Here is a 21,751-nt window from a genome sequence, read left to right on the forward strand (position 1 = left end):
TATATTAATATAAATAAAATGATGTATGTTTTAGAGACAGTAGCAATAGGCAGAAGACAGGAGGCGGAGCTGGAGATGGCAGAGTTAAAGATGCTAAGATTGTCTTTAGGAGTGACAAGAATGGACAGGATCAGGAATGCTGTCATTAGAGGGACAACACAGACAGGATGGTTTGGAGAAAAAGCTAGAGAAGCCAGATTGAGATGGTTTGGACATGTGCAGAGGAGGGACAGTGGATACATTGGTAGAAGAATGTTAGAGATGGAGCTACCAGGTAGGAGAAAGAGAGGAAGGCCAAAGAGGAGATATATGGATGCAGTGAGGGAGGACATGCAGGTAGTTGGAGTCAGAGTAGAAGATACAGAGAACAGGGACAGATGGAAATCAATGATTTGCTGTGGCAACCCCTGAAAAAGGGACAAAGCCGAAAGAAAAAGAAGAAGTAGTAGTGGTGGTAGTAGTATTCAGGTTTCTAACTTACCCTGGTACATGGCCTGAGCTCCTGTCCAAGCAAAGAGACTGGCCATGGCATTGGCTCTGAGGAAAACCTCCACATGGTCAGAATGCCCCCGTTTAGCCATCTGGTCTCTGTGGTACTGATCAGGGACCAAATGGAACTGAGTGTGACCATAACGTGCTGGGTCCGGCAGTTTAGCACCTGGTATTAACATAAGATTGATGGGTTTTTCAAGTAAAACTTAAAAGACACTTCAGAACTGAAACATTTAAATGTGATTATTGTAATTTTGACCTGTAAAAAAACCCACTTCTGTTTGCATTCAAAACCACCACTTATCACTGACACCAACTTTGTTAGTTTCATTATATTCTCTAGTCATTAAAATGTGCACACTGGTGCACTCTAGTGTCAGCATGAGGTAATGCAATGTTGGCATCGAACTGTTACATTTTAATACACTTCTTAACTTGTAACGTTTCCTAAAGTGCATCATGGGATATGTCTCATTAAGAACAGTGTGGCAGTGGAACCAAGACCCTATGACGACAATGGCCTCTTGTTACCAGGTTACCTGTGAAGATGTGGTTATCATATTGTCGTTTAAACAATGGCATCTTGTCGGGGGAAACGGTGATCTCTGGAACCTCAGCGTCATAAAATGCCTCCATTTGGGCAAACTAAGAGAAATTAGAAAGAAAAACAAGAGAGTGATTTTATAATGTCAGTGGTATCTTCACCACTGTTCTTACATGTGAGGTATTAAGATTTAAAAAATACAAAGAGGTAGAAAGTGTAGAAAATAATGTAAATCCAGGAAAAGGTCTTTGAATGTTGCTAATGTTTCAGGACATTTGAAGCAATTTGTATTTGGTAAAGCTAAGTGTGATTATTCAGGATTAAATATCTACCTGCGGGAGCTGCTCTGTGATCCTAATCTGACAGTTTGGATGATCATCAATCTGGAAGCGGGTTGGCTCCTGGCGACCTTTTCGGTGGCCCCTGGGGATAATTCTCTGACCTCTTCTCCAATAGAAGTTCACTTGTGGGTTAATATCTGATGAAAGAAATAAGCAGTGTAATACATGCCATTGCAATACCAGCAGTTGTGTATAATATCACTAAATTAATTAAAATCAACTAATTAACTAAATAATTAAAATAATTAACGAATATATACATGATTATTACTAAGACTGGAGCCAATTATTTTACTGCAAATGAAAATGAATTGGTTAGTGATGTGTGTATGGCAAAAAACCCATTATATTTCTTGTAGTACTGTAAAAGGTAAGTGCAAAAAACAGTAAAGTATGTAAAACAAACTGCTTAGTTAAAATCAACCACTAAACATCCATACCTAGACTGCATAGGCGAAACAGCGGGTTGAATTTGGCAAGAGTAAAAGTGAGTTCAGTCACCAGGTTCCTCAGAAAAGGTCCCACCAACAGCTCCTGTCGTCGGTACAAGAAGGGTGTGTGTTTCTTCGTGTGCCAGTGCTCCTGTAAAATTATTTGGGTGACCAGGTCGCGGATGACCGCAAATGCTTCATCGTCAATATCCAGACCTGCGGCAGGAGCTGCGGCCGACTCCGAACCCTCCTTCTCAGTGGTCTTCTCCGGACTCTCTGGACTCCGGAATTTTTCGGGTAGACCAGGAATATAAGTTGTTTTTGTTAAGTGTTGGTACCATTTATCTGCATTCCGAGCGAAGGTCTGAGGGTAAACCACGTATTTCTTCCACTGGATGCGAGTGACGAGGGAGAGCTTCTCCGCCAACGGTGCAGCACAGATTTTATTGACATGCTCGACCACTTGCCGCTGCCGCGCAGATTTGCTTTTAGCCGTAAGAGAGGGAAGAATAGGGGGGTAGTTTGGCTCCTTAACCACCGCCTCAGTGTGGACGAAACTCCCATGTCTGAATGGTGGGAGATTTTTGGAAAACAGCAAGGACAGCCGTGTGCGTAACGCCATGTTGCAAAGCCTTGTTCTTTTGAAAATGTCTGACTGACATGAGACACTAGTGTTTATTACTGCCTCCCCGTGTTTGAAATTGGAATTGCATTTTGTGCCAATGTGACGTATAAATGTACATTCTGAGTTAAAGATAACATTTTAAATCTCAATTTAACCACGCGATTACGTAGGATTCGTTGTATTTTTTTTTACGATATCTGAGAATGTGTGGGACGCTAACAGCATTGTGGGATATATTATATGGCCATACGTTTCACATTTAAATGCTCACCTACTCTGAAACATTGTAGCCATCTAAGATTTTGAACGTCACTCGCATATGCGATGACGCCTTTCCGACATCGCCTGGTGTCGGAAATATGGCCATCATGGTAATATAATCAATTATTATCTGTTGGATGCGTTAAGGGTTGACACCAAACACTTTCACATCTGGTAAAGGTGATTTGACATATCATGCCTAAATTATATGCATGTGGTTTTTAATAACAATAAAGTAAGAAGTTGTATGTGTAATACCAACAGTAGGTACGTGAAAGCAACGTTGGCGTAAGTTCCTGTGTAACCTGGCTTCATTGTGAGTTTCGATTTGCTGGCTGCAGTTTTAGATTACGTGGCTGTTTAGGGATTAATAACTGCAGAAAAGTGTGCGTAGTTTATTCAAGAAACTGTAATATCTGAGTGTAGAAATGTATTTACGTCAGATTTTCCGGCCACGGTTCGTGACAGCCGCTCATCTACCCCGTTTGCCGCGGCTGTGTGGAGTCGAGGTAGCTGCTCCCAGAGTAACCGGACTTGTGTTTATTCTCCTAAACGTGTACTTTTCAGTAGCTGCAGCTGAACGCGTGGACGAGACCTCTGCTCATGGCCTGGGGAAGGCTGCAGAGGTTTGGTTTATTGCAGTTAGCAGGGGGAAAAATGTAAATTGTTAGATGTGAAGCTTGTATTATTTTTCTTAGACAGTGTGTTTCGATGGGTGACGTTACATTAAAAACCACAAATATACCATAAAATGAAACCCCATGGCTATATGTACAGTTAAGTTTTGATCATCTCTTTCTGGCTCATGTGTAGGTCACTTGTTTTATCTCTATGACGACAATGTGAACACACGAGTCATATCTAATTTGTACCGAGAACGGGAACCTAAGGCATCTGTAACGTAGCACAAATCATATTTAAAAACATACCTGGACCAAAATGCTATACGTGCATTCAATAGTCGAGTATCACATCAATAATCCAGTATTAGTTAAGCATTGTGATATAATTAAAAGTTACTCTACAAAAATATATGTAAAAATATGACATCAATGATATGATGACTTTGGCTCCTGTATTATAATCACATTGATATTGTATAGAACAAATTTAACACAATCTAGTTTTTATTCTCCAGTTTAAGTAGTCTAACAGTTGTCCATTTAAACATAGTCACTGTGTAACGTGTCTCTGTGTCCCATAGAGACAACTATGCACCAAACACGATGAGGTGAAGCTAGCAGAGGAGGCCAGCAAGAAGTACGGTTCCCCTGCTCCCACCATCTTCTCCAAAGTGATTGACAAAAGCATCCCAGCAGATATTATTTATGAAGACGAGAAGGTAAACACCACAATAATCAGAACTTTAATGTTTGTCTGTGTAGTTTGTGTAAAAAAAATAGGGCATTTAGTTCTTAACTGAAGTAAAAAAGAAAGGCATAATTTGACAGTAGTGTTGTATTTACAACAGATGGTGTAGTGATTTCTAAAGAACACCATAGTAGCCAAAGAGCTGGTATCATAATAACAGGGTTGTGGTCCACTGGGTTAAGGGAGGAATTTTTTAAAACTAGGTATCTGAGGTGTACATGGACACCAAACTTTTCTGTCCCCCTCAAACACCTTATCTAAACCTGGATAAATGGGGAAAAAATAGGGCCAAGGAAATTATTCTGTGTAGAACTCTGTTCAGAATTACTTGTAGACAAAGTGTCCATGCAAAAACTGTTCATAGAGAAACTGTAGTTTATTGATGTTTTGTACACAGATGTGTATTGGTTGGTTCCATAGTGTAGCAGTTAGCATGCCTGGCTTATAAGCAGAGAGTCTAGGTTTGATTCCCAGAGGAACCACATGCTTGGCATGCATATCTGCTGTTTACACAAGAATTTCCCAAATTTGAGATCAATAAAGTTCAAATGATTAATTATTACTATTATTATTATTATCTCCTTATCATATTTAAATCATGCCCTAACATATAACACATTTGAATATTTACAAATCAAAAGACAATAATTTAAGCATCATAAACACCTCAGTTGAGGCTAAAAAATGTCTTGGGAACTGAAAACTGTCACAAAGGTCAAAGACTGAAAACCCAGGAGGAACATGTGCTCAACACTGTTGTTGTGGAAACAAGTGCTGCTGACACACTAAAGGTAAACTCTCTCACCCCAGTGGTTAAAACAATCTGTAAGCATAAATAACATGGTTTGGCGCTGCGGGAGAAACACAGTGGCATCAGCTATAACACTAATGTAGAGAAAAGGACTAGTCTAACAAGCGGAAAACTTTCCAGAATGTTTAAATGTCTGTAGCACAGCCATCTGGAATAGACCCCACAACAAAGCAAAGTAACTTAAAAAAAGATGAGATGTAGTTTGTGAATCGGTCCTTACAGAAGCCTCTACTCTAACTTCACGTTTTGTTTGTTAGTGTTTGGCCTTTAGGGATGTGAACCCACAGGCCCCTGTTCATTTCCTGGTCATTACGAGGATTCCTATTCCAAGAATCAGTGCTGTGAAAGCTGACGACGCTGAGGTAAGTCAGTAAATACAGACACTCATCATTCACATACTTCTACATTTTACCAACTCTTGATTGCACAAACATTTTTTGCTGGAATTCTCACTTAAACTAATCCTAAATCCTAAACTTCCAGCTCTTGGGACATCTGTTGGTTGTTGCCAAAAATGTGGCAAAACAAGAGTCTCTTACAGAAGGATACAGAGTGGGTGAGTTACCATGTTGGTTACTGTTGCTGTATAAACCAGTGGCCTTTGTCAAGTCGTTCATGTTTTTGACTTCTTGATGTTTTTCAGTGATCAATGATGGAAAACACGGTGCTCAGTCAGTGTACCACCTTCACATCCACGTTCTAGGAGGAAGACAGATGACGTGGCCCCCGGGATAATTGTGTGGTGTTTATTATTGTCTGTTAGATTTAATTGATGTCCTTAATCCACAGAGTGTGACATGATACGTAACTGATTTGACAGACACAGTGTGACATCTAAATATGTTCAAATGAAAAATAATTATTAATAAAAAAATAAAAGGTAACATTTTTTGATACTTGAAGTTTGATTGTTGCAGTCTTTACATGGTTTTATCATAAAAGAGAGAAAGACGACCAGGACCACTGCAAACAGAGCACAAACAGAGTATTTGCTGACTTTGAACTATTCCCATTTTGACTATATAAACAACACATTGAGACCCTCCGATAAAATGGAGCCAAATGTCAAAACACTTGAGCCAGATGTCACAATACCTCGTTGAGAACTGACAAAACAGAAAATGTCAGATATCGTCAATAAGGATACAGGATAAAACACTGAACACACTTGCATGTTTTGAGTACATTTCCCACCAAATATGTCCACTTTATTAACCAGACAAAATGTCACCTTGTGTTCTAGATATTCGATGTAAAAATATAGCAAAAATCTGAAATTAGTAATTTCAAATTACTATGAAGAAACACAACAAAAGGTATGGGAAGTTTTTAGAGAGTAAATATGCATCAAAGGCATTGTCATCAAAGCACTCCTAATCAAAGACTTCAATGAGAAAGAAAAACAGCAACATTAAACCAAAGACAATCATTAGTCCTAGATACAGTGGGATTATCATAGATTCTAGGCAGAACTGTCTTGCCTCCTCAGGTACTCCAAATTTGGTAAGTAGATTTTAATTTACTTTTAACGTACAAGGGCCGCACGGTTGAGACTGGTTAGTGATTGTGCCTTACACAAGAAGATCTACAGTTTCATTGGTCCTTCTGTTTAGAATGATTTTTTTCCCTAGGTAACCTTGCTTCCTCCCACAGTCCAACTTGCATGGTGGGGATTAGCGTTAACTGTTGACTCTAAATTGACCATATGCATAAATGTGAGTGCAAGTGAACGTGGCTTTGAGAAGGACGGCAAACTGGACTCTAGCTCCCCCTGAAAATGTTTAATCAGTAGAAGGTGAATGATTGAATGAATATAAATATATTATGACCCCACAGTTAAAAAAAACCCTGTCTCTTCATAATATATGATATGACAGTCCTTAACGCATTACAATAATTTATGGCACATGATAATTCCTGTTCTCATTATTCACAAACCCCACAGATGGCTGCTGCCCAGGGTGGGTGTGGCGGTGGTGTGACTTGGTGGTGTGATTCACTGACCTTGGTGTCTCGCAGTAAGGTTACTCTGTGTCAGCTAAGGCTGAACTTTTGCCTATATTTACTTACAACACAATGCTCTCCTTCTTGCACACCACTATGGGTCAGAAGGAGAATCTTGTCTCTTAAAGTGGTGAAAAAAAAGTTGCACAAGATTTGTTCAAATGCTGCATTGGGTCAAAGTCTTATCTTTCCCTTAAACAGGAGACAACCTATCTTGTTTTATCATTATTTTCTCAGATGGCCATCATGAGACAGTAATAACTGAAACCTGCGCAGGTCAATTTGGGTCAAGACAAAGTCTATGCACCACACCAACCCATGTTATGCATGCATTCCTAGGTTTATACTCTAGTAAATATTTAAAGTGTCTTGAATTGTCAACGTTGCCAACTGTTGTCACCAGCTATAATTAAAACAAACAAAGCCGGTTTCGGGCTCTGAGTGTCTCAGGTAACTGTCCCTTCTCAGTCATGACCTTTGCTCAAGCTGGACGGTGGGTCTGTGTTCCGTGGACACGGCTCAGCAGCAGGTGATCAAAGCGTTGCACAAGTCTCTTGACGAGGGCGTGAGTGTGTGTCCTCATACATGTCCCCTATAGGCTGATACTGCCTTCAGAGCAGTGGAGCTCCTGTGACGGCCAAAGGTTGAAGAAGGTTGATGTTGTACCTGACAACTCTGGTTGGTTGATGCCATTCTGCTCTGTCTCTGGACAAGGTAGGTCAGCATTTGGTAACTACTCAGTAAACAGGACAGCACAGTGTTGCTTTAATGTCATGTGATGACAGTGATTCAGATATTAGGGTCATGCTGAGAAAATGCAACAGAAAATGCTGTTTCTGTCTGCGCTTTTCTTTAGATTCTGAATGAACTGATTGGTGACACAGCATTCTACCATAGTAACAGGAGCAGTCTTAATGGAGCAGCCTGTGGCTATGCTATGTTATGGTAAATAGCACTGATGTGGTCACATGACTCAGAAAAGGGGAAGCCCCCGCTGAATGTGCTCCTTGACTTTCATGGTTTAAAGTCATTAAAAACCAAGTCAGTCTTTTAAACCACAGCTTCAAGGCCTGTCTTTGTTTGACATTCTCTTTGGTTCTGGGATGAGTCTCTACTGTTTTGGGTTTTTTTTTCTGAAGCTGAGAAAACCTTCACAGGTGACGTATGAACCTCTCCAAGTTGACAGTTTCTCTGAATCTATTCTTCTGTGCACTTAATTTGACATTTACCAATTCTGGAGCAAGGATGTTGCTGTGGTGGCCAATTATGATTGCCACACTTTAGATTTGTAAGTTGCGTGAACTTTGCTTGCAGAAATCTTGAGCAAAGTTATCTTAAAATGCAGGGGTCAGACTGAAATCTTGACTGGTTTACAGAGATAGTCTGAAGTGACAATTGCAACAGTTTCAGTAATAAGTACAAACCAAGGACAAATAAACGAATAACGTATGAATACCTTCTTAAAAATGACTTTCGGGGGTGGTTCCGTTTCATTTTTGTTTTTGTAACACCCTTTGGACACTAGATGGCATTATTCATCTGGATCTTTGTTTAAAGGTTCTTTGATTAAAAGTTAGGCCAAACGTAGTCATTCTCAATGTGCAGAAATTAAATTTTAATATGATTTAACATATATATATATATATATGTTAAATATATATATAGTTTTTCATGAATAACTAAAACCTAGTTTGATATATGTTGAGGTAATTTTAAAAAAAAAGCTTCCTCAGCTGTAGATTTTTATACCCCATGTCAACACTGTACCTTTATTATCTAAAACAGGACTTAATTGTGAATTCTTAATTGTGAATAAGATGATGCACCTTTTTTTTTTTTTTTTCTAAATCTAATTCACCAAACCACATGTGAGTCAGGAAGTACTACATATGAATGTCTTCCTGCTTTCTGACAGGGGCTCGTTCCATCATTTGATCACTGATTGGCTCTGACCTGTTGCAGTTCTGTTAGAGGACCTTGGTTTCGTATAAATGAGCAGAGCAGTGCAGTTTCACAATCTTTAATCTTTATGAGTTTGGGGGATTTTACTTCACCGTGCTGATACTCTGTTCTCTCTGTTTCTAGCTAATCTAAGGGGACGTGGTTTTCCAAAGCATCACTGCACACATGGATGGTCATAATGATAGGTATGTAGATGTGGGTTAGAGACAAGTCTTTTAGGTTATGGCAAGTGTTGAAGAAAACTAGTAAATATCAAATTATTTTGTGTCTTAAATTATTTTCTTTTTCCAGTGTTCCCTCTGTGGGGAAGCAGGCTTTGTCAGACTTTTCAACTGTCACCCTGAATGGAGAAGCCACCACAGCCGAGCTGAGTGCAGCATCAGCCCTAACTAATGGAGATACGCAATGTTCAAGCACAGCAGAGACAGTGGACCAGACTCTGGACTCACTAGTGGAAGATATTAAAGAACTCTCACTTGGTAAGAATGAAAAGAAATAAAAATAGTATAATCTAAACTAATTTACAGTTTTTAAAACTCTAGGAAATGTGTCTTCCTAGAAATGTTAATAGTTTATCTATAATAATTCACATCTGCCGCTGGTTTATCCTGATAATCCTGACATTGTCTCTTTTGAATAAACAAACAAACTTTCCAGACTTTAATTCATGCAAATTATGATTTAAAAAAAATTCTGGGTTGTCAGTGCTCACCACTGCAACGTGTTTTGGGCCAGTTTCTTTACAAAGGATGCCCATTGTGAAGAGAATCAACCCGAGATTAGGGATTATTGTAATCCTTCCAAATTTAGTATTTAATGAAATTTCTTTTTTGTATTTTTCTATAAATTATTGAAATTAATTTACCAAGTTAATATAAATTTTCAATTTGTTTTTGCTTTTGTTTACATCTGTGTATGGTTGCAGCACAAACATATGGTTGGTGATTCATTTTTTTAATTTATGCCATAAAATACATCAAATTATGTTATAATCACAGCAACATGCTGTGTCACACTGGTTTATAGCACTAAAGAGTAACAGCTGTAGTAAAAACACTGAGCAAGCTCATGTTAATGATTCACCTGCAGTTGGCGTTATTGTGTTGAACTACTGCCACCTACTCACATAGTTTCATAGTTGATTAAACAGCAGTGTGCCTCCACAAACACCGTATATCTTAGCTTTAAACTGTTTTAATCAGTATTTAACAGTGTAATCAATACTCAATACTAAATTATTTAAATTTTAATAAATAAATTCCTTTGTGTTGAGAAAGGCTGCAAGTGGGATTACTGCAATGGTGACCCATGATGCACTGCTTGCTGATGAACTTTTAGGCACAGCTATTTAAATATAAATTTATCTCTGCTACATTATATACCAATCTTTATTTTTAGCCTTGTCAGTTGCATCAGTTTATCAGATCACACCACATTAGAGGTCAAGTCATAGTCGTTTTCTTATTTCAATTTCCTCATTTTACTTGCTGAGGGGAAATGAGATATCTCTGTCTTTGTCTGTGTATATACATATACAGTACATACATATATATTTATATATATATATAAATTTTCTTTAGGCGTTGTCCCTTTTTTCAGGGGTTGCCACAGCGAATCATCAATTATTTTATTTATATTTATATATCTTTCATTTATTTATTTATTTTTTTGTATTGACGTGAAAATATGGTGCATTCCAAGAAAATACCACGTACCTGGTTGCTGTTGACCTCTAGACGTCACTCTCATACAGTTGTTTTCCCGGTTCAGTTTTTCTTGCATATTCATAATGCGAGAGTTTAAAAAGTTCTGTTAGGCAACTGGACGTGAATTCTCTAAAAGAAGACATTTTACCTCTCATCCAAGAGGCTTCTTCAGTTCTAAGTGGTGGTGGAGAGTACAGCAAATAAATACTCTAGGTGTGAAACAATAAAGCTACTTCAGCTCCACCCTGTTAGGTGGAGCCTTGGGGTCAACTGTGAAAGTGTAAACTTAAGCGTCTGATGGGTCATTGTGTTCCCCCTTCAGAACGGTTTCAGTCACCTGTCTCATAATGCGAGAGCTTTGCTTTCGAGCCGACCCACTGTTCATGAACTTCCGGTGAAATACAGTTTTAGTGGATATGACATTTACCAATAATTCGTCCAATCAGAATCGAGCCTCTTGCAGTTACAAATAAAACTATCCAAGTGCTGCACTTAGAAACCAATTTAAAAAAGGCAACATGGTTTCTTTATATATCTTAATTGCGCTCTGCGTACATTCGCAAAGTCATTCGAACAAGACGATTTGTTAAACATTCGGTTCAGATTGATGTAGTCATAAATGTGACTTCTCCTCTAGTGAGCCAAGATAAACAATGCATAAAGTAAGTACTTTTTTTATGACATGAATAGTAGCTTAGTAGCTTTGTTGTCGTAGAGCAATTGTCAGTGCTCCTGACCGTTAAGATGTATTTACTATATCTACTGTATATATATATATATATATATATATATATATATATACACTACATTAGAGCAATTCTAGAGGTACATTATATGCCAACAAAAATAAAATAAAATGATTTTCCATAAATATCTACAGTTAACCTTTAGCCCAGTTTTGTAACTAATGACCTGTTGTAGTTTTCATTGTGTTGCACTCTTAGGTGGCATTATGTGTTGCTGTTTGAAACACATTCATCATTACAGATTATAGATTTGGTCTCTGAGTTTAAATGGAAATAGGAAATAGTTATGGTTAAAATAATAATGTACAGTTAGAGTCTAGAGTCATATGTCAAAAAATATGAACGTTAATCAAGGAAGTAGTTATGTAAAGGTAATGTAATTAAAACGTTATACGGGTGAATTAAGGAACAATTGATATGATAAAACTTGTGAAAATGGTAAGCTGCAGTTTAAAAGCTGCTGAACAAACACTTGACTCACAAAAGCTTTAAACCCCCCAGGGCATTTATAAAGAGCTGTGTCAGCCATTCACTACTTCTCTGGATCTAACCAAACCTGACTGGTAGGTCATGGCTACTAAAATGAAGCTTCCTGTTTTGTCTCAGATGACAGCATTGCCTTCCCTGCTTCTCTGCAAATCATGTTCCTCTGTTGGGACAGAAGGCGGATCTCACCCTCCCACACTTGTTATCCTTCCACACACCTGAGACTTGCATCTCAGTGGAAGCCTACTGTGTGTGTGTGTATGTTTTGGTGTGGTAGTGTTGTGTGGTTGTCAGCGATCTTGACTTGTTATTAATGGCAGGTAAATGTCCTTGTTGCCCTTCAATAGAACCGAAGGCAGTTCCATTGGTAAGGGCCAGTGGAACAGCAACTTTGACTCCTGCTGATCAGCTATGGAGCACCCACAGAGACAAGGCGGTCAAGCTGAGGATGGAGGGCTCAGGCATCGCCTCGGAGACTCCCAGGACCGTCCATCAGCTGTTCCTGGAGGCGGTGGAACAGTGTGGAGACTATCCAGCCCTTAAGTCCAAGAAAGAGGGTCAGTGGGTCACGCTGACCTGGAGGGAATACTACAAACAGTGTCGAGCAGCTGCTAAGAGTTTCCTCAAGGTTTGTCCGAACTCACTCTGCAACTTAGACTTTGACTGTAGTGTGTTCTTTAACCTAGTCACGAGTTCTTTGTAGCTTTCTCATTGTAATGAAACCATTTTAGGTAAATTTTTTTCCTGTTTATGTACAACAATTTGCCACAGAATTATTGTTTGAAGATGCACAAAAAATATTTTTTAACTATTTTAAAACAGACACAGGGGCTTTTCAGGAACAGATGATTAAAGAGCAAACAATAATATACATAATCAACAAAATAGTGCTTAATGAATCTACAACTGAAGTCTCTGCACAGTTTGTGCCATTGTCCCTGGAGTTTCTGCTGTTCCACTGCAGTGAGAGCTTAGTGTTTCTCTCTGGATAATCATTTACCTATTGGTATATTTTTATTTTACTGTGGTTTAATTACACTGTGTCACTGTCACATTTTAGAAGCAGAAACAAGAGGACAGAGCCAAGTCAGTGTTTTTCCTGTCCATTTCTGTATTTATAACCCAGCGATGATGACTGTGTTAAAATGTCTCTGTTTTTGGTTTGTCCTGCCTCGCTATGATCTTTGTAAGAAAGATCGCTGAAACTTAGACAGGGGTGTGTGAAATTTACAGCTTGTGTTACGTCTCCTGTTTCATGGTCATGTTTGCACCATATATGAGATGGTGCGGCTTTTGAAACCAAGATGTAGGTCAAAAGAGGTATTGCCTTTCACTGTAGTTTCATGGTATAAAAAAATGATCTTTTGATTTTGTGTTTGCATGTAGCTGGGCCTGGAGCGCTATCACGGTGTGGGTATTTTGGGATTCAATGCGGCTGAGTGGTTCATCTCAGACATTGGCTGCATTTTTGCTGGGTAAGAACACAATAAATGAACAACTTTGTCTCCAGGAAGTCAACGACTAATAAACTGCACCTGATGTATTGATCGATTTAAAGAAACCTGTGTCTTGTGTAACACTGGATTAAGAATTACTTAATGATTTTGAAATTATTTAAAAACAGAACGATAACAATTGTTTTGGAGCTCCCCACAGATACAGCAGAAATTTAACTAGAGTCAAAATTTACGTTATTTAAAAAAAAAACAAAAAAAAAACCACTCATGTCATGTTGAATAGTATGACCTGTTAATCTGCTGTGCATGGTTTGCTTTACAGAGGACTGGCTGCTGGCATTTATACGACAAACTCACCCGAAGCCTGTATGTACGTAGCTGCTAACTGCGAGGCTAACATCCTGGTGGTGGAGAACCAGAAACAGCTTGATAAAATCCTGCAGGTCAGGATTTGAATTTCAGCATGTGAACATGTACCATGTGTTGAATAACAAAAAGGCTTGAATGTTGTTTTACTTGTTCGTCTCCATAGGTCAAAGATCAACTACCTCATCTGAAAGCCATTGTCCAGTACAGGGGCGAGCCGCAGCAGAAGGCACCATTCATATACACAGTATGTCTTCTCATCTCCTGTAGTAATAAAGCATAAATAGACATGTGGTCTCGACTGAGAACACATTGTGTGCATGTAATGACTAATCTTTCTTACTGTTAATGTTAGAAGTGTAGTTAGCTACGCGTTTTGAAAACTAGGCTGAGTTTAGTCTTTCTTAGTCTTATTAATTCTGTATGTCTGTAGTGGGAAGAGTTCATGAAGTTGGGGTCAGATGTTCCTGATGAGCAGCTGAACGCTAGGATCGACAGCCTTCGAGCCAATGAGTGCTGCACTCTCATCTACACGTCTGGAACCACTGGTAACCCCAAGGGAGTCATGCTGAGCCATGACAACGTGAGTTAACTGAACGTATTTAAGCCTTGTCTAACACATCATTTTATTATTCCTATATTTACTTTACGATTAAATGATAAACGAAAACAAAACACAAATAAAACCACATTAACAAGAAGTCGCTATTTTTAAGCTTGAAATAAATGAACATAATTGAAAGTGACTGTAAAACAAAAAAGGACAGTAATATGTAGACATGGTCATTTTTAATACATCACCTCATATTTTAATATAATATATAAATATTATAAAATGTATATTTATTTCAGTGTAAATAAGAAAAATGTTACCTTTGCCTGGTTATTTAATTTTATGTAATGTAATGTAAATGATTAAAATTGAAAACCTCCTGCACTACATATACTATGGCAGGAGGTGGAGTCAGCGACAAATATTCCATTGGTCAATTTCCTCAGTTCATTATTTTTAGCAATTATGTCTGGAATGTGTGTCAGCTGTGGGTAGAAGGTGATGCAGGTGGAGACTTGAAATAAAATGTCTTTTCTTCTCTCCACCCCATGTACAGCTGACATGGACAGCCCGTACAGCCTCTACACTGGTGGACTATTCCTACGGTGACGAGGTGCTGGTCAGTTATTTACCGCTCAGCCATGTTGCTGCACAGATGGTGGATATTTGGCTCAGCATGACATTTGGAGGAACTGTCTATTTTGCCGATCCAGATGCACTCAAGGTGAGGACTGTTTTGTACAAACAAAAGAAGAACAAAGTGTAACTCCTTTATTAATATGATAAGAGTGATCTTTAGAATTCCAAAATGGCCCTATAGCCACTTAGCAATAATGGGGATCATTACAAAAAATAAACATTCACAGTAAAGGTAGTAAACCTTTAGTAGCCATTTTAACCTGTTCTTGCATATAATGTTGGTAAAACATGGTAAATTGTATTCTTATTGTATGGTCTGTTCAGGGCTCATTAGGGACCACACTGAGGGAGGCTCGACCAACTTATTTCCTGGGAGTGCCCAGAGTGTGGGAGAAGATGCAGGAGAAGATGAAAGCCATGGGCATGAAGGCATCCCCAATGAGAAGGAGAGTGGCAAATTGGGCCAAGTCTATTGGACTGCAGTACAACTACAGTGCCATGAATGGGTGAGAGCAGTTCTTTGACACTGGTGGTGGTAGTGGTTGGGGGGATGGGGGAGGGTGTTTTACATAATTTTACCACATGTAAGAAAGGGTGATACTCAGGGAGACGCAGAGGAAGTTAAGGTGAAACTAAGTCTGCTGCCTGACTGACCTACCATTGTTAAACATTTTCTGGTGTAGGACATGAGGAATGGGTAGATTTTTGACAAAGCGCAAAGCCAGATTTGTCTTCAATCCCCCTGCAGCTTTGAACTGAAAGCACATGATGTCAGTAGTAGCTCCAGTGTGTAACAGTGGAAGAACTTTTTAAAATGGATGTTATTTTTAAATGGTGTATTGTGTATTTTAATAACTGAGAAAAATATATACATATATGACATGGAACACACAAACACGAACACATGACAAACATAATAGAAATAATAAAGAAAAAAGGCCCCTGCCATCTCCCTAACCCTAAACGAGACTAGCTTTGACTAGTTCAATAATGACGTCTTTGTCCTTGTTGAACTGTATGACATTTTTTTTATCAAATTAATTTGATTTTCTGTGGAGACAAATGTTCTGCATTTCTATGGCCAATTGTGGTCCAACACATGCTCATACACTGTCATTATCAAACAAGGCGCTCATTCCTCACGTACTGATGTGTTAATCACCATCAGTGATCTAATCTGCAGTAACGTGTTGAACTGCTCTGACAGCCTACCAAGATACCATTGTAACATCTGAAGCTGCAAACAGCTGGAATGCCTGTACCCAGGAAAGATATTTCAGCCAAGATTTACGTAGATTGCTTCCTTCATCCCTCTCTCAAACCATCTGTCTTCTCTGGTGAGGATATGTACATCCTCATCCATAAAAGTGTATCCTTTGTCCTGAAGATGTAAATGAACAGCTGAGTCCTTCCCTGAGGAGCTGGTTCTCCTGTGTTGTTGCATAAGCTTGTACAGTGGTTGTTCAGTTTCCCCAATGTAAAGTCCTCACTGCACTGTACTGCATATACAACGTTGCTCTGTTTGTGGTGAGGTATAGAATAGTCTTTATTGTCATTATGTTTGGTTAGAACGAAATTGGGGAATAATTTGTCCTTTGGATAAAGCAGTCTTTGTCTGAGAGTGTTGGTGGGTTTAAAATGGACAGGAATTTGGTGCTGGTTTTTTGGAGGTCCCGGCCACATAAGGAATGACAATGTTGTTCCTGTTTGTTACTGTCCGCCTCTCTGTTCTTCTGGTTGGTTTTGGTAGCTTTGGAGAAGACCCAATTTAGGGTAGCTGCAGGTCTTTAAAGCTCCTCTGATGTGAGACTGTTCCTTAGCCTCGTCCTCCTCTTGTTTGGCTCTGTAATTCAGAGGTTGTTACAGATATGCAGCCCCCTTTGAGGCTAAATACCAGAATTTCCACGTAGTCAGTCAGAACTGAAGAAGCCTCTTGGATGAGAGGTGAAACGTCTTAAAAAATAAAAAACCTTCTTCGTCCAGTTGTCCTCGATGTAACTATATTTGGATTAAATGAGTTCATTCTGCTTTCATTTCATTCATTCTCCCAGTGTGAAGTGTATTCTCTCCTCTGGGTTTCAGTGAGAATGTTGTGCCATGGGGCTACATGCTGGCAAATAATCTGGTCTTCAAGAAGGTGCGTGCTGCTCTGGGATTAGACCGCTGCAAGATCTGCTTCACAGGCGCCGCGCCCATCTCCAAAGACACCCTGGAATACTTCATGAGCCTGAACATCCCACTGATGGAGCTGTACGGGATGAGCGAGAGCTCCGGTCCACACACTGTGTCTGTCAATCACGACTACAGCATCACCAGGTCAGCAGGAGAATATTCATCAGATTTCAGTCCAATTTCAAGTTTATGACAATCAGTAAAAAGATCTGTCTGGAGTTTTCTTCTAGAAAATTAAGGGACTTGGAAAATTAAATCCTTCTCATACTCAAAGATTAAAAGTGAAACATGGACCCCGGGGTCTAATGTTGTTCACTGCTAACTCTATCATTGGTCTTCTTAGCTGTGGGAAAGTGATGCCAGGCTGTAAGACAAAGCTGGAAAACCCAGACAATGAAGGGATCGGAGAAATCTGTTTCTGGGGTCGACACATCTTCATGGGTTACCTGAACATGGTTGACAAAACAGCAGAAGCTCTGGACCAGGACGGCTGGCTACACTCTGGAGACCTCGGAAAACACGATCGCAACAAATTCCTGTTCATCACAGGAAGGATCAAAGGTTCAGTGAAAACCTTTAGAGTCTCTTCTGAGTTTTGGAAGAAGGAAGTGATTGATGCCATTTTCTTTCCTTCATTAGGAATAGGTCTAAGAAAATAATTTATGAAAGTTCGTTGCAACCAACAGCCAACAATGACATGTTTGGCCATTTTTAAAAACCCATTAAAAAGATAATGCACTAATCAGTTAAAATAGAATATTTAAAAAAAGATTTATACAAATTAACCTAATCTTGAACGAGATGAATTAAACAACACTGTATTTGGTATGAAAAAATATGAAATTAAAAATATATTTAAATAATAATTATTAATAAAAATAATATTAAAATAAATAAACCCTGCATTCTGTTCTGTCTCAGAGCTGATCATCACTGCTGGTGGAGAGAACATCCCTCCTGTGCCCATTGAAGATAAGCTGAAGGCTGAGGTGCCGATTCTGAGCAACGTCATGCTGATCGGAGACAAGCTCAAGTTCCTCTCCATGCTGCTCACGCTCAAAGTAACCAGACCGCCACTGCTGCAACAAAAACGTCTAGACAACAGGAACAAAACAAAGTTCTGACTTTTTTCCCTTCCCCCTCAGTGTGTCATGGACGACAACGGCGAGCCCACAGACGACCTGAGCCCCGAGGCCCTGGACTACTGTCAGCAGCACGGTGTCACGGCAACTAAAGTGTCGGAGATCATAGCCAACCGGGAGCCGGCTATCTACAAAGCCATTCAGGAGGGATTGGAGCGAGTCAACGCCATGGCTACGTCCAACGCACAGAAGGTCCAGAAGTGGGTGATCTTGGACAAGGACTTCTCCGTCCCTGGAGGAGAACTAGGTGAGTGACTGTGGTTTAGTTAAGCTTTGTGTGCTGCTTTTACATGTCGTAACTGAAAGCACATTTTGACTGTGGCACATTCACTCACTCTTCATGGCAGATATCTCTGCTGCTACAACTGTTAAAATCACAAATGCACAGTGGTGTAACAGTTAAAGATTTTGCTTCCCTTTTCCAAAAAAAGCTTAGATAATAATGATCCTTTTGTGTAAAGTTTGCACGACATCCTGGTACCTTAGGGTTTTTCTGCAGCTTCTCACCACAGTGTAAAACAATGAAGACTAGGGATTAAGTTTATTTTTGACTTTTTGACACTATGTGAGTGTGTGTGTATATATATATATATATATATATATATATGTGTGTGTGTGTGTGTGTCTACACATATACATGTAAGTCTTGTGTTTCATTTACTACATTTAATGGTTTTAACCAGATTTTTCCCCCATGTTTAGCTGTTGTACTGCAGTAGTTGCACTGATTATTATTATTATTGATTTGTTGAAAATTAAACTATAGTTCCATCAGGTCAAACACCTCTTCTTAACGTCTCAGATAGTATACAGTATCTATAGTAGCTATGATTATTCACCTGCCACACATTCCTCAGATGTAAAACATCTGATATACAGTACTCTCTGGAGCCGTAGCATGTTTAGGATGTTTCAGGCAACCACACCCGTCATATAATGCTGGCTCCTGTCTTTTCTTTTCCAAACAGCAGATCAGTGATAATAGTTGATAAACTGTTCATCTGCCTTCAGTAGTTGTCCTAACAAATCAATTACATTATAAATGAGCTATTAAGACTGCAAGTATTCCAGATTTAAAGCGTGGAGTACACATGAGAATCAAATTTTGAAAATATAAAATCATTAAAGGTGTCTCAGAATCTCTGTCAGTCACACATCTGTGAGCTCACTGACAGGATTAAGATATTCACTGAGTCAATCAAACATTAACATTAATAAACATTAAACATCACATGTAAATGTGATGTGTCTCAGATGAAACGCACATTTTGACATGACGTCAGTACCGAAACTGTTACAAAGGTGAACGGGGTGAAATGTTTAAGAGTGCAGCAGAGAGCTGGTAATCACACTGTAATCAGATCACCAGTCTTGTGACTGTGCTGTGGGCCAGACAACATTCCGGACAAGTTGTAAAATCTCATCTCTATCTCTCAACCAGATGCAAAAAAAAAAAAGTGAACCATTTTTTGTTTTGCTCAGTGATAATTTATCTCCTTATCTTCTCCTTCTTCTTTATCTTTGCAGGACCCACCATGAAACTGAGGCGACCGATTGTCGTGAAGATGTACGAGGACAAAATAAATGAAATGTACGCAGTGGCGCAGGCCAACCAGTAGAGGCCTCAGCTCAGATGCTGGTGAGAAGCACTGGGGCATATTTATATGAACAATGGGCTGAGTCCAACAATAGGTTAAGAATGAAACCTGAGCTCTGATTCACCTGGATGAAGTGCAAAACAAAGACGCAGTATCTCGATGCTAACTGTTGCTAATCAATATTTAAGCTGTCAATTGATAACACAGTCGCACTGCAAATGTGCAATTTTTTGTAAATAAATCTCACAAAACAGAGCCAAACGTTTGCCATTTACTGTGAGGAAATGTGGTATAAGAGAACCGTACACTGTCTATTCAGACTTTTTACTAATTACATCATCACAAGACCTGAGAAACAGTTCTAGTGATTCCTAGGATTATCTCTACGGTTGCAGAACAATTACTTTCTAGCATCACACACACGTTGATTTTTGTTTTCTTTTTATCTTATATTTAAATGATATTTTTCTCCCAAAACACATTTTTAAGACATGGTCGTTCAGGGTGGGAATCAATGGATGATGAAGGTAATTTACAATTATAAACTATTATTCCACTTCCACTAGCAAGTCCAGATCGTGCATATATTGTTTTTTGATTTTTTTTTCAAACACTACCAGTTACAATATTTTTCTCGCCAGTTTTCAGTTTTTACATTTTTTTTATTGCAACACTGGCCTCTGTAGGTGAGAAGTTATCTTTGATGAAGTGTTATGCTGTCATGAAAATTGTTTGAACATAATATAAAATGTTTAAATGTTAATATTCAAACTGATTTTATTAAATGAAAACACAAAAAATACTGTAAAAGGCCTGCATTTAAATAAATACATCTCCATGTACAGTTTGACAAATTAAATGTGAAATGTTTGTTTTGTGATTTCATGTTTATAAAGTCAGTTTCATCTGTGTATGTGTGCAGTTTATTTTTGGTTGTGCACTACAGTATATACTGCAGCTCTAAGGTGTACAAGTATGTTTGTATAGTGCATAATAACACCTAAGGGAGTATTTGCCAAAGTGGGGGGCGTGTCCTCAATGAAGGGCAGAGGTTGTACATGTCAAATTATTTTTAAAGTTGTTTTGTTGTAACTTTGATATTTTATTTTCTGTGTTTGTTGAGAATAGTAGCAACAGTTCAGGGAAGTTCAGAAGCTTTAGCCGTGAATTAATCAGCATTGGAAAACAAAACTGTTGGAATAAGTAAAATTACAGTAGTAAAATACAAAAACCATTACATAAGGAAACACTACAGTAGAAACGTGAGAACATGTTTGGTTAGTGTAACTACTGACTCTGCTATTCCTCAAAAGGAGACCTGGTCTAACTGGTGTGACTTCAGAGAAGTGACAGCTTATAAAACAGATGACAAAAAAGCTGACACCAGAGCAAACATGATAAAGAAACCTTTAAATTTATTATTACGAACATTAATGACTGATTAATGTTCAATCAATGACTGATGACTCGTAAATAAAAGTGTCACTGGTCTCACAGAACCTGAAAAAATGTCAGTCTAAAATCAAGTAGTCCTTAATTACTGACAATATTTTTGATTCTATTTGGTGGCGATGGCGACTCCCTTCTTTACCCACGCATTGCTGCTGACCAGAGACAGCATGAAGCGGGCCACGTCACCTCTGGCAACTGACCCACCTGAAGAATGACCGCTGTCTGCAGGCACAAAATATCCCTCGTGTGTCAGAATTTCTTGAGCTGTAAATGTCAGAGAGATGAGAATCACACGGTGACATCATGATGACATCACCACAACTGTTTTAGTCTAAAAAGTTATAGGAAACAAACAAATCATCTGAATTCCTGAAAGACTAATCTCTATTTTTGAATAACAATAACCACTTATGATATGTACAGACATTAAAATAAAAATTAATAGATGAATGTGGCAAAAACAATAATTCTATTTAAATACAGTAGGTCCAGAGGCATTGAATAGAGCTGTTAAATGACAACAGTGTGTCTGCTTTAACCTGAGGCTGGAAGGTTCTTGAGTCCAGGCGGTCTGACCACGGTCCAGCTGATG

General features: G+C 38.8%; 4 protein-coding genes across 9 annotated transcripts in view; 2 read left to right on the plus strand and 2 right to left on the minus strand.

Annotated features, from left to right (window-relative positions):
* Positions 1-2,553, minus strand: part of mrps30 (mitochondrial ribosomal protein S30) — a 6,094-nt gene extending 3,541 nt beyond the window's left edge. Inside the window, exons 1-4 of the mRNA XM_008335945.3 lie at positions 1,818-2,553; positions 1,369-1,514; positions 1,032-1,137; positions 482-658 (exon numbers count right to left, since the gene is read on the minus strand). Coding sequence (XP_008334167.1) covers positions 482-658; positions 1,032-1,137; positions 1,369-1,514; positions 1,818-2,430 — 1,042 coding nt within the window. The 5' untranslated portion in view covers positions 2,431-2,553. The remainder of the gene's footprint in view (positions 1-481; positions 659-1,031; positions 1,138-1,368; positions 1,515-1,817) is intronic.
* A 224-nt stretch (positions 2,554-2,777) lies between these two features.
* hint2 (histidine triad nucleotide binding protein 2) lies at positions 2,778-5,778 on the plus strand. Of its 4 annotated transcripts, none has more exons than XM_008335950.3 (5): positions 2,778-2,804; positions 3,899-4,036; positions 5,134-5,238; positions 5,360-5,432; positions 5,520-5,778. In XM_008335950.3, exons 1-5 carry the CDS (start codon positions 2,793-2,795, stop codon positions 5,609-5,611), a joined length of 420 nt encoding a protein of 139 aa, XP_008334172.1. In that variant the 5' UTR covers positions 2,778-2,792; the 3' UTR covers positions 5,612-5,778. The 4 variants fall into 4 exon arrangements, with proteins under 4 accessions (XP_008334172.1, XP_008334170.1, XP_024908910.1 ...); XM_008335948.3 differs by lacking the exon at positions 2,778-2,804 and adding an exon at positions 3,002-3,203; XM_025053142.1 differs by lacking the exon at positions 2,778-2,804 and adding an exon at positions 3,017-3,320.
* Positions 5,779-6,277: 499 nt separating this feature from the next.
* Positions 6,278-20,618, plus strand: LOC103397615 (long-chain-fatty-acid--CoA ligase ACSBG2-like). 3 transcript variants are annotated; one of them, XM_008335943.3, is made up of 16 exons: positions 6,278-6,379; positions 7,479-7,594; positions 8,966-9,027; positions 9,134-9,321; positions 12,128-12,408; positions 13,167-13,255; positions 13,560-13,680; positions 13,770-13,850; positions 14,037-14,186; positions 14,713-14,880; positions 15,120-15,301; positions 16,878-17,111; positions 17,311-17,528; positions 17,889-18,028; positions 18,113-18,356; positions 19,637-20,618. In XM_008335943.3, exons 3-16 carry the CDS (start codon positions 9,008-9,010, stop codon positions 19,726-19,728), a joined length of 2,208 nt encoding a protein of 735 aa, XP_008334165.1. In that variant the 5' UTR covers positions 6,278-6,379; positions 7,479-7,594; positions 8,966-9,007; the 3' UTR covers positions 19,729-20,618. The 3 variants fall into 3 exon arrangements, with proteins under 3 accessions (XP_008334165.1, XP_008334164.1, XP_008334166.1); XM_008335942.2 differs by lacking the exon at positions 7,479-7,594 and having other exon boundaries at positions 6,287-6,379; XM_008335944.3 differs by lacking the exons at positions 6,278-6,379; positions 7,479-7,594 and adding an exon at positions 7,632-8,037.
* A 170-nt stretch (positions 20,619-20,788) lies between these two features.
* The window catches only part of LOC103397614 (flavin reductase (NADPH)-like), a 3,609-nt gene continuing 2,646 nt past the window's right edge, over positions 20,789-21,751 (minus strand). Inside the window, exons 4-5 of the mRNA XM_008335941.3 lie at positions 21,699-21,751; positions 20,789-21,423 (exon numbers count right to left, since the gene is read on the minus strand). The exon at positions 21,699-21,751 is cut by the window's right edge and continues 112 nt beyond it. Coding sequence (XP_008334163.1) covers positions 21,266-21,423; positions 21,699-21,751 — 211 coding nt within the window. The 3' untranslated portion in view covers positions 20,789-21,265. The remainder of the gene's footprint in view (positions 21,424-21,698) is intronic.

This window comes from Cynoglossus semilaevis, chromosome Z (genome assembly GCF_000523025.1).
Source record: "Cynoglossus semilaevis isolate Cse_v1.0 chromosome Z, Cse_v1.0, whole genome shotgun sequence".
In the NCBI taxonomy this organism is placed as follows: domain Eukaryota; kingdom Metazoa; phylum Chordata; class Actinopteri; order Pleuronectiformes; family Cynoglossidae; genus Cynoglossus; species Cynoglossus semilaevis.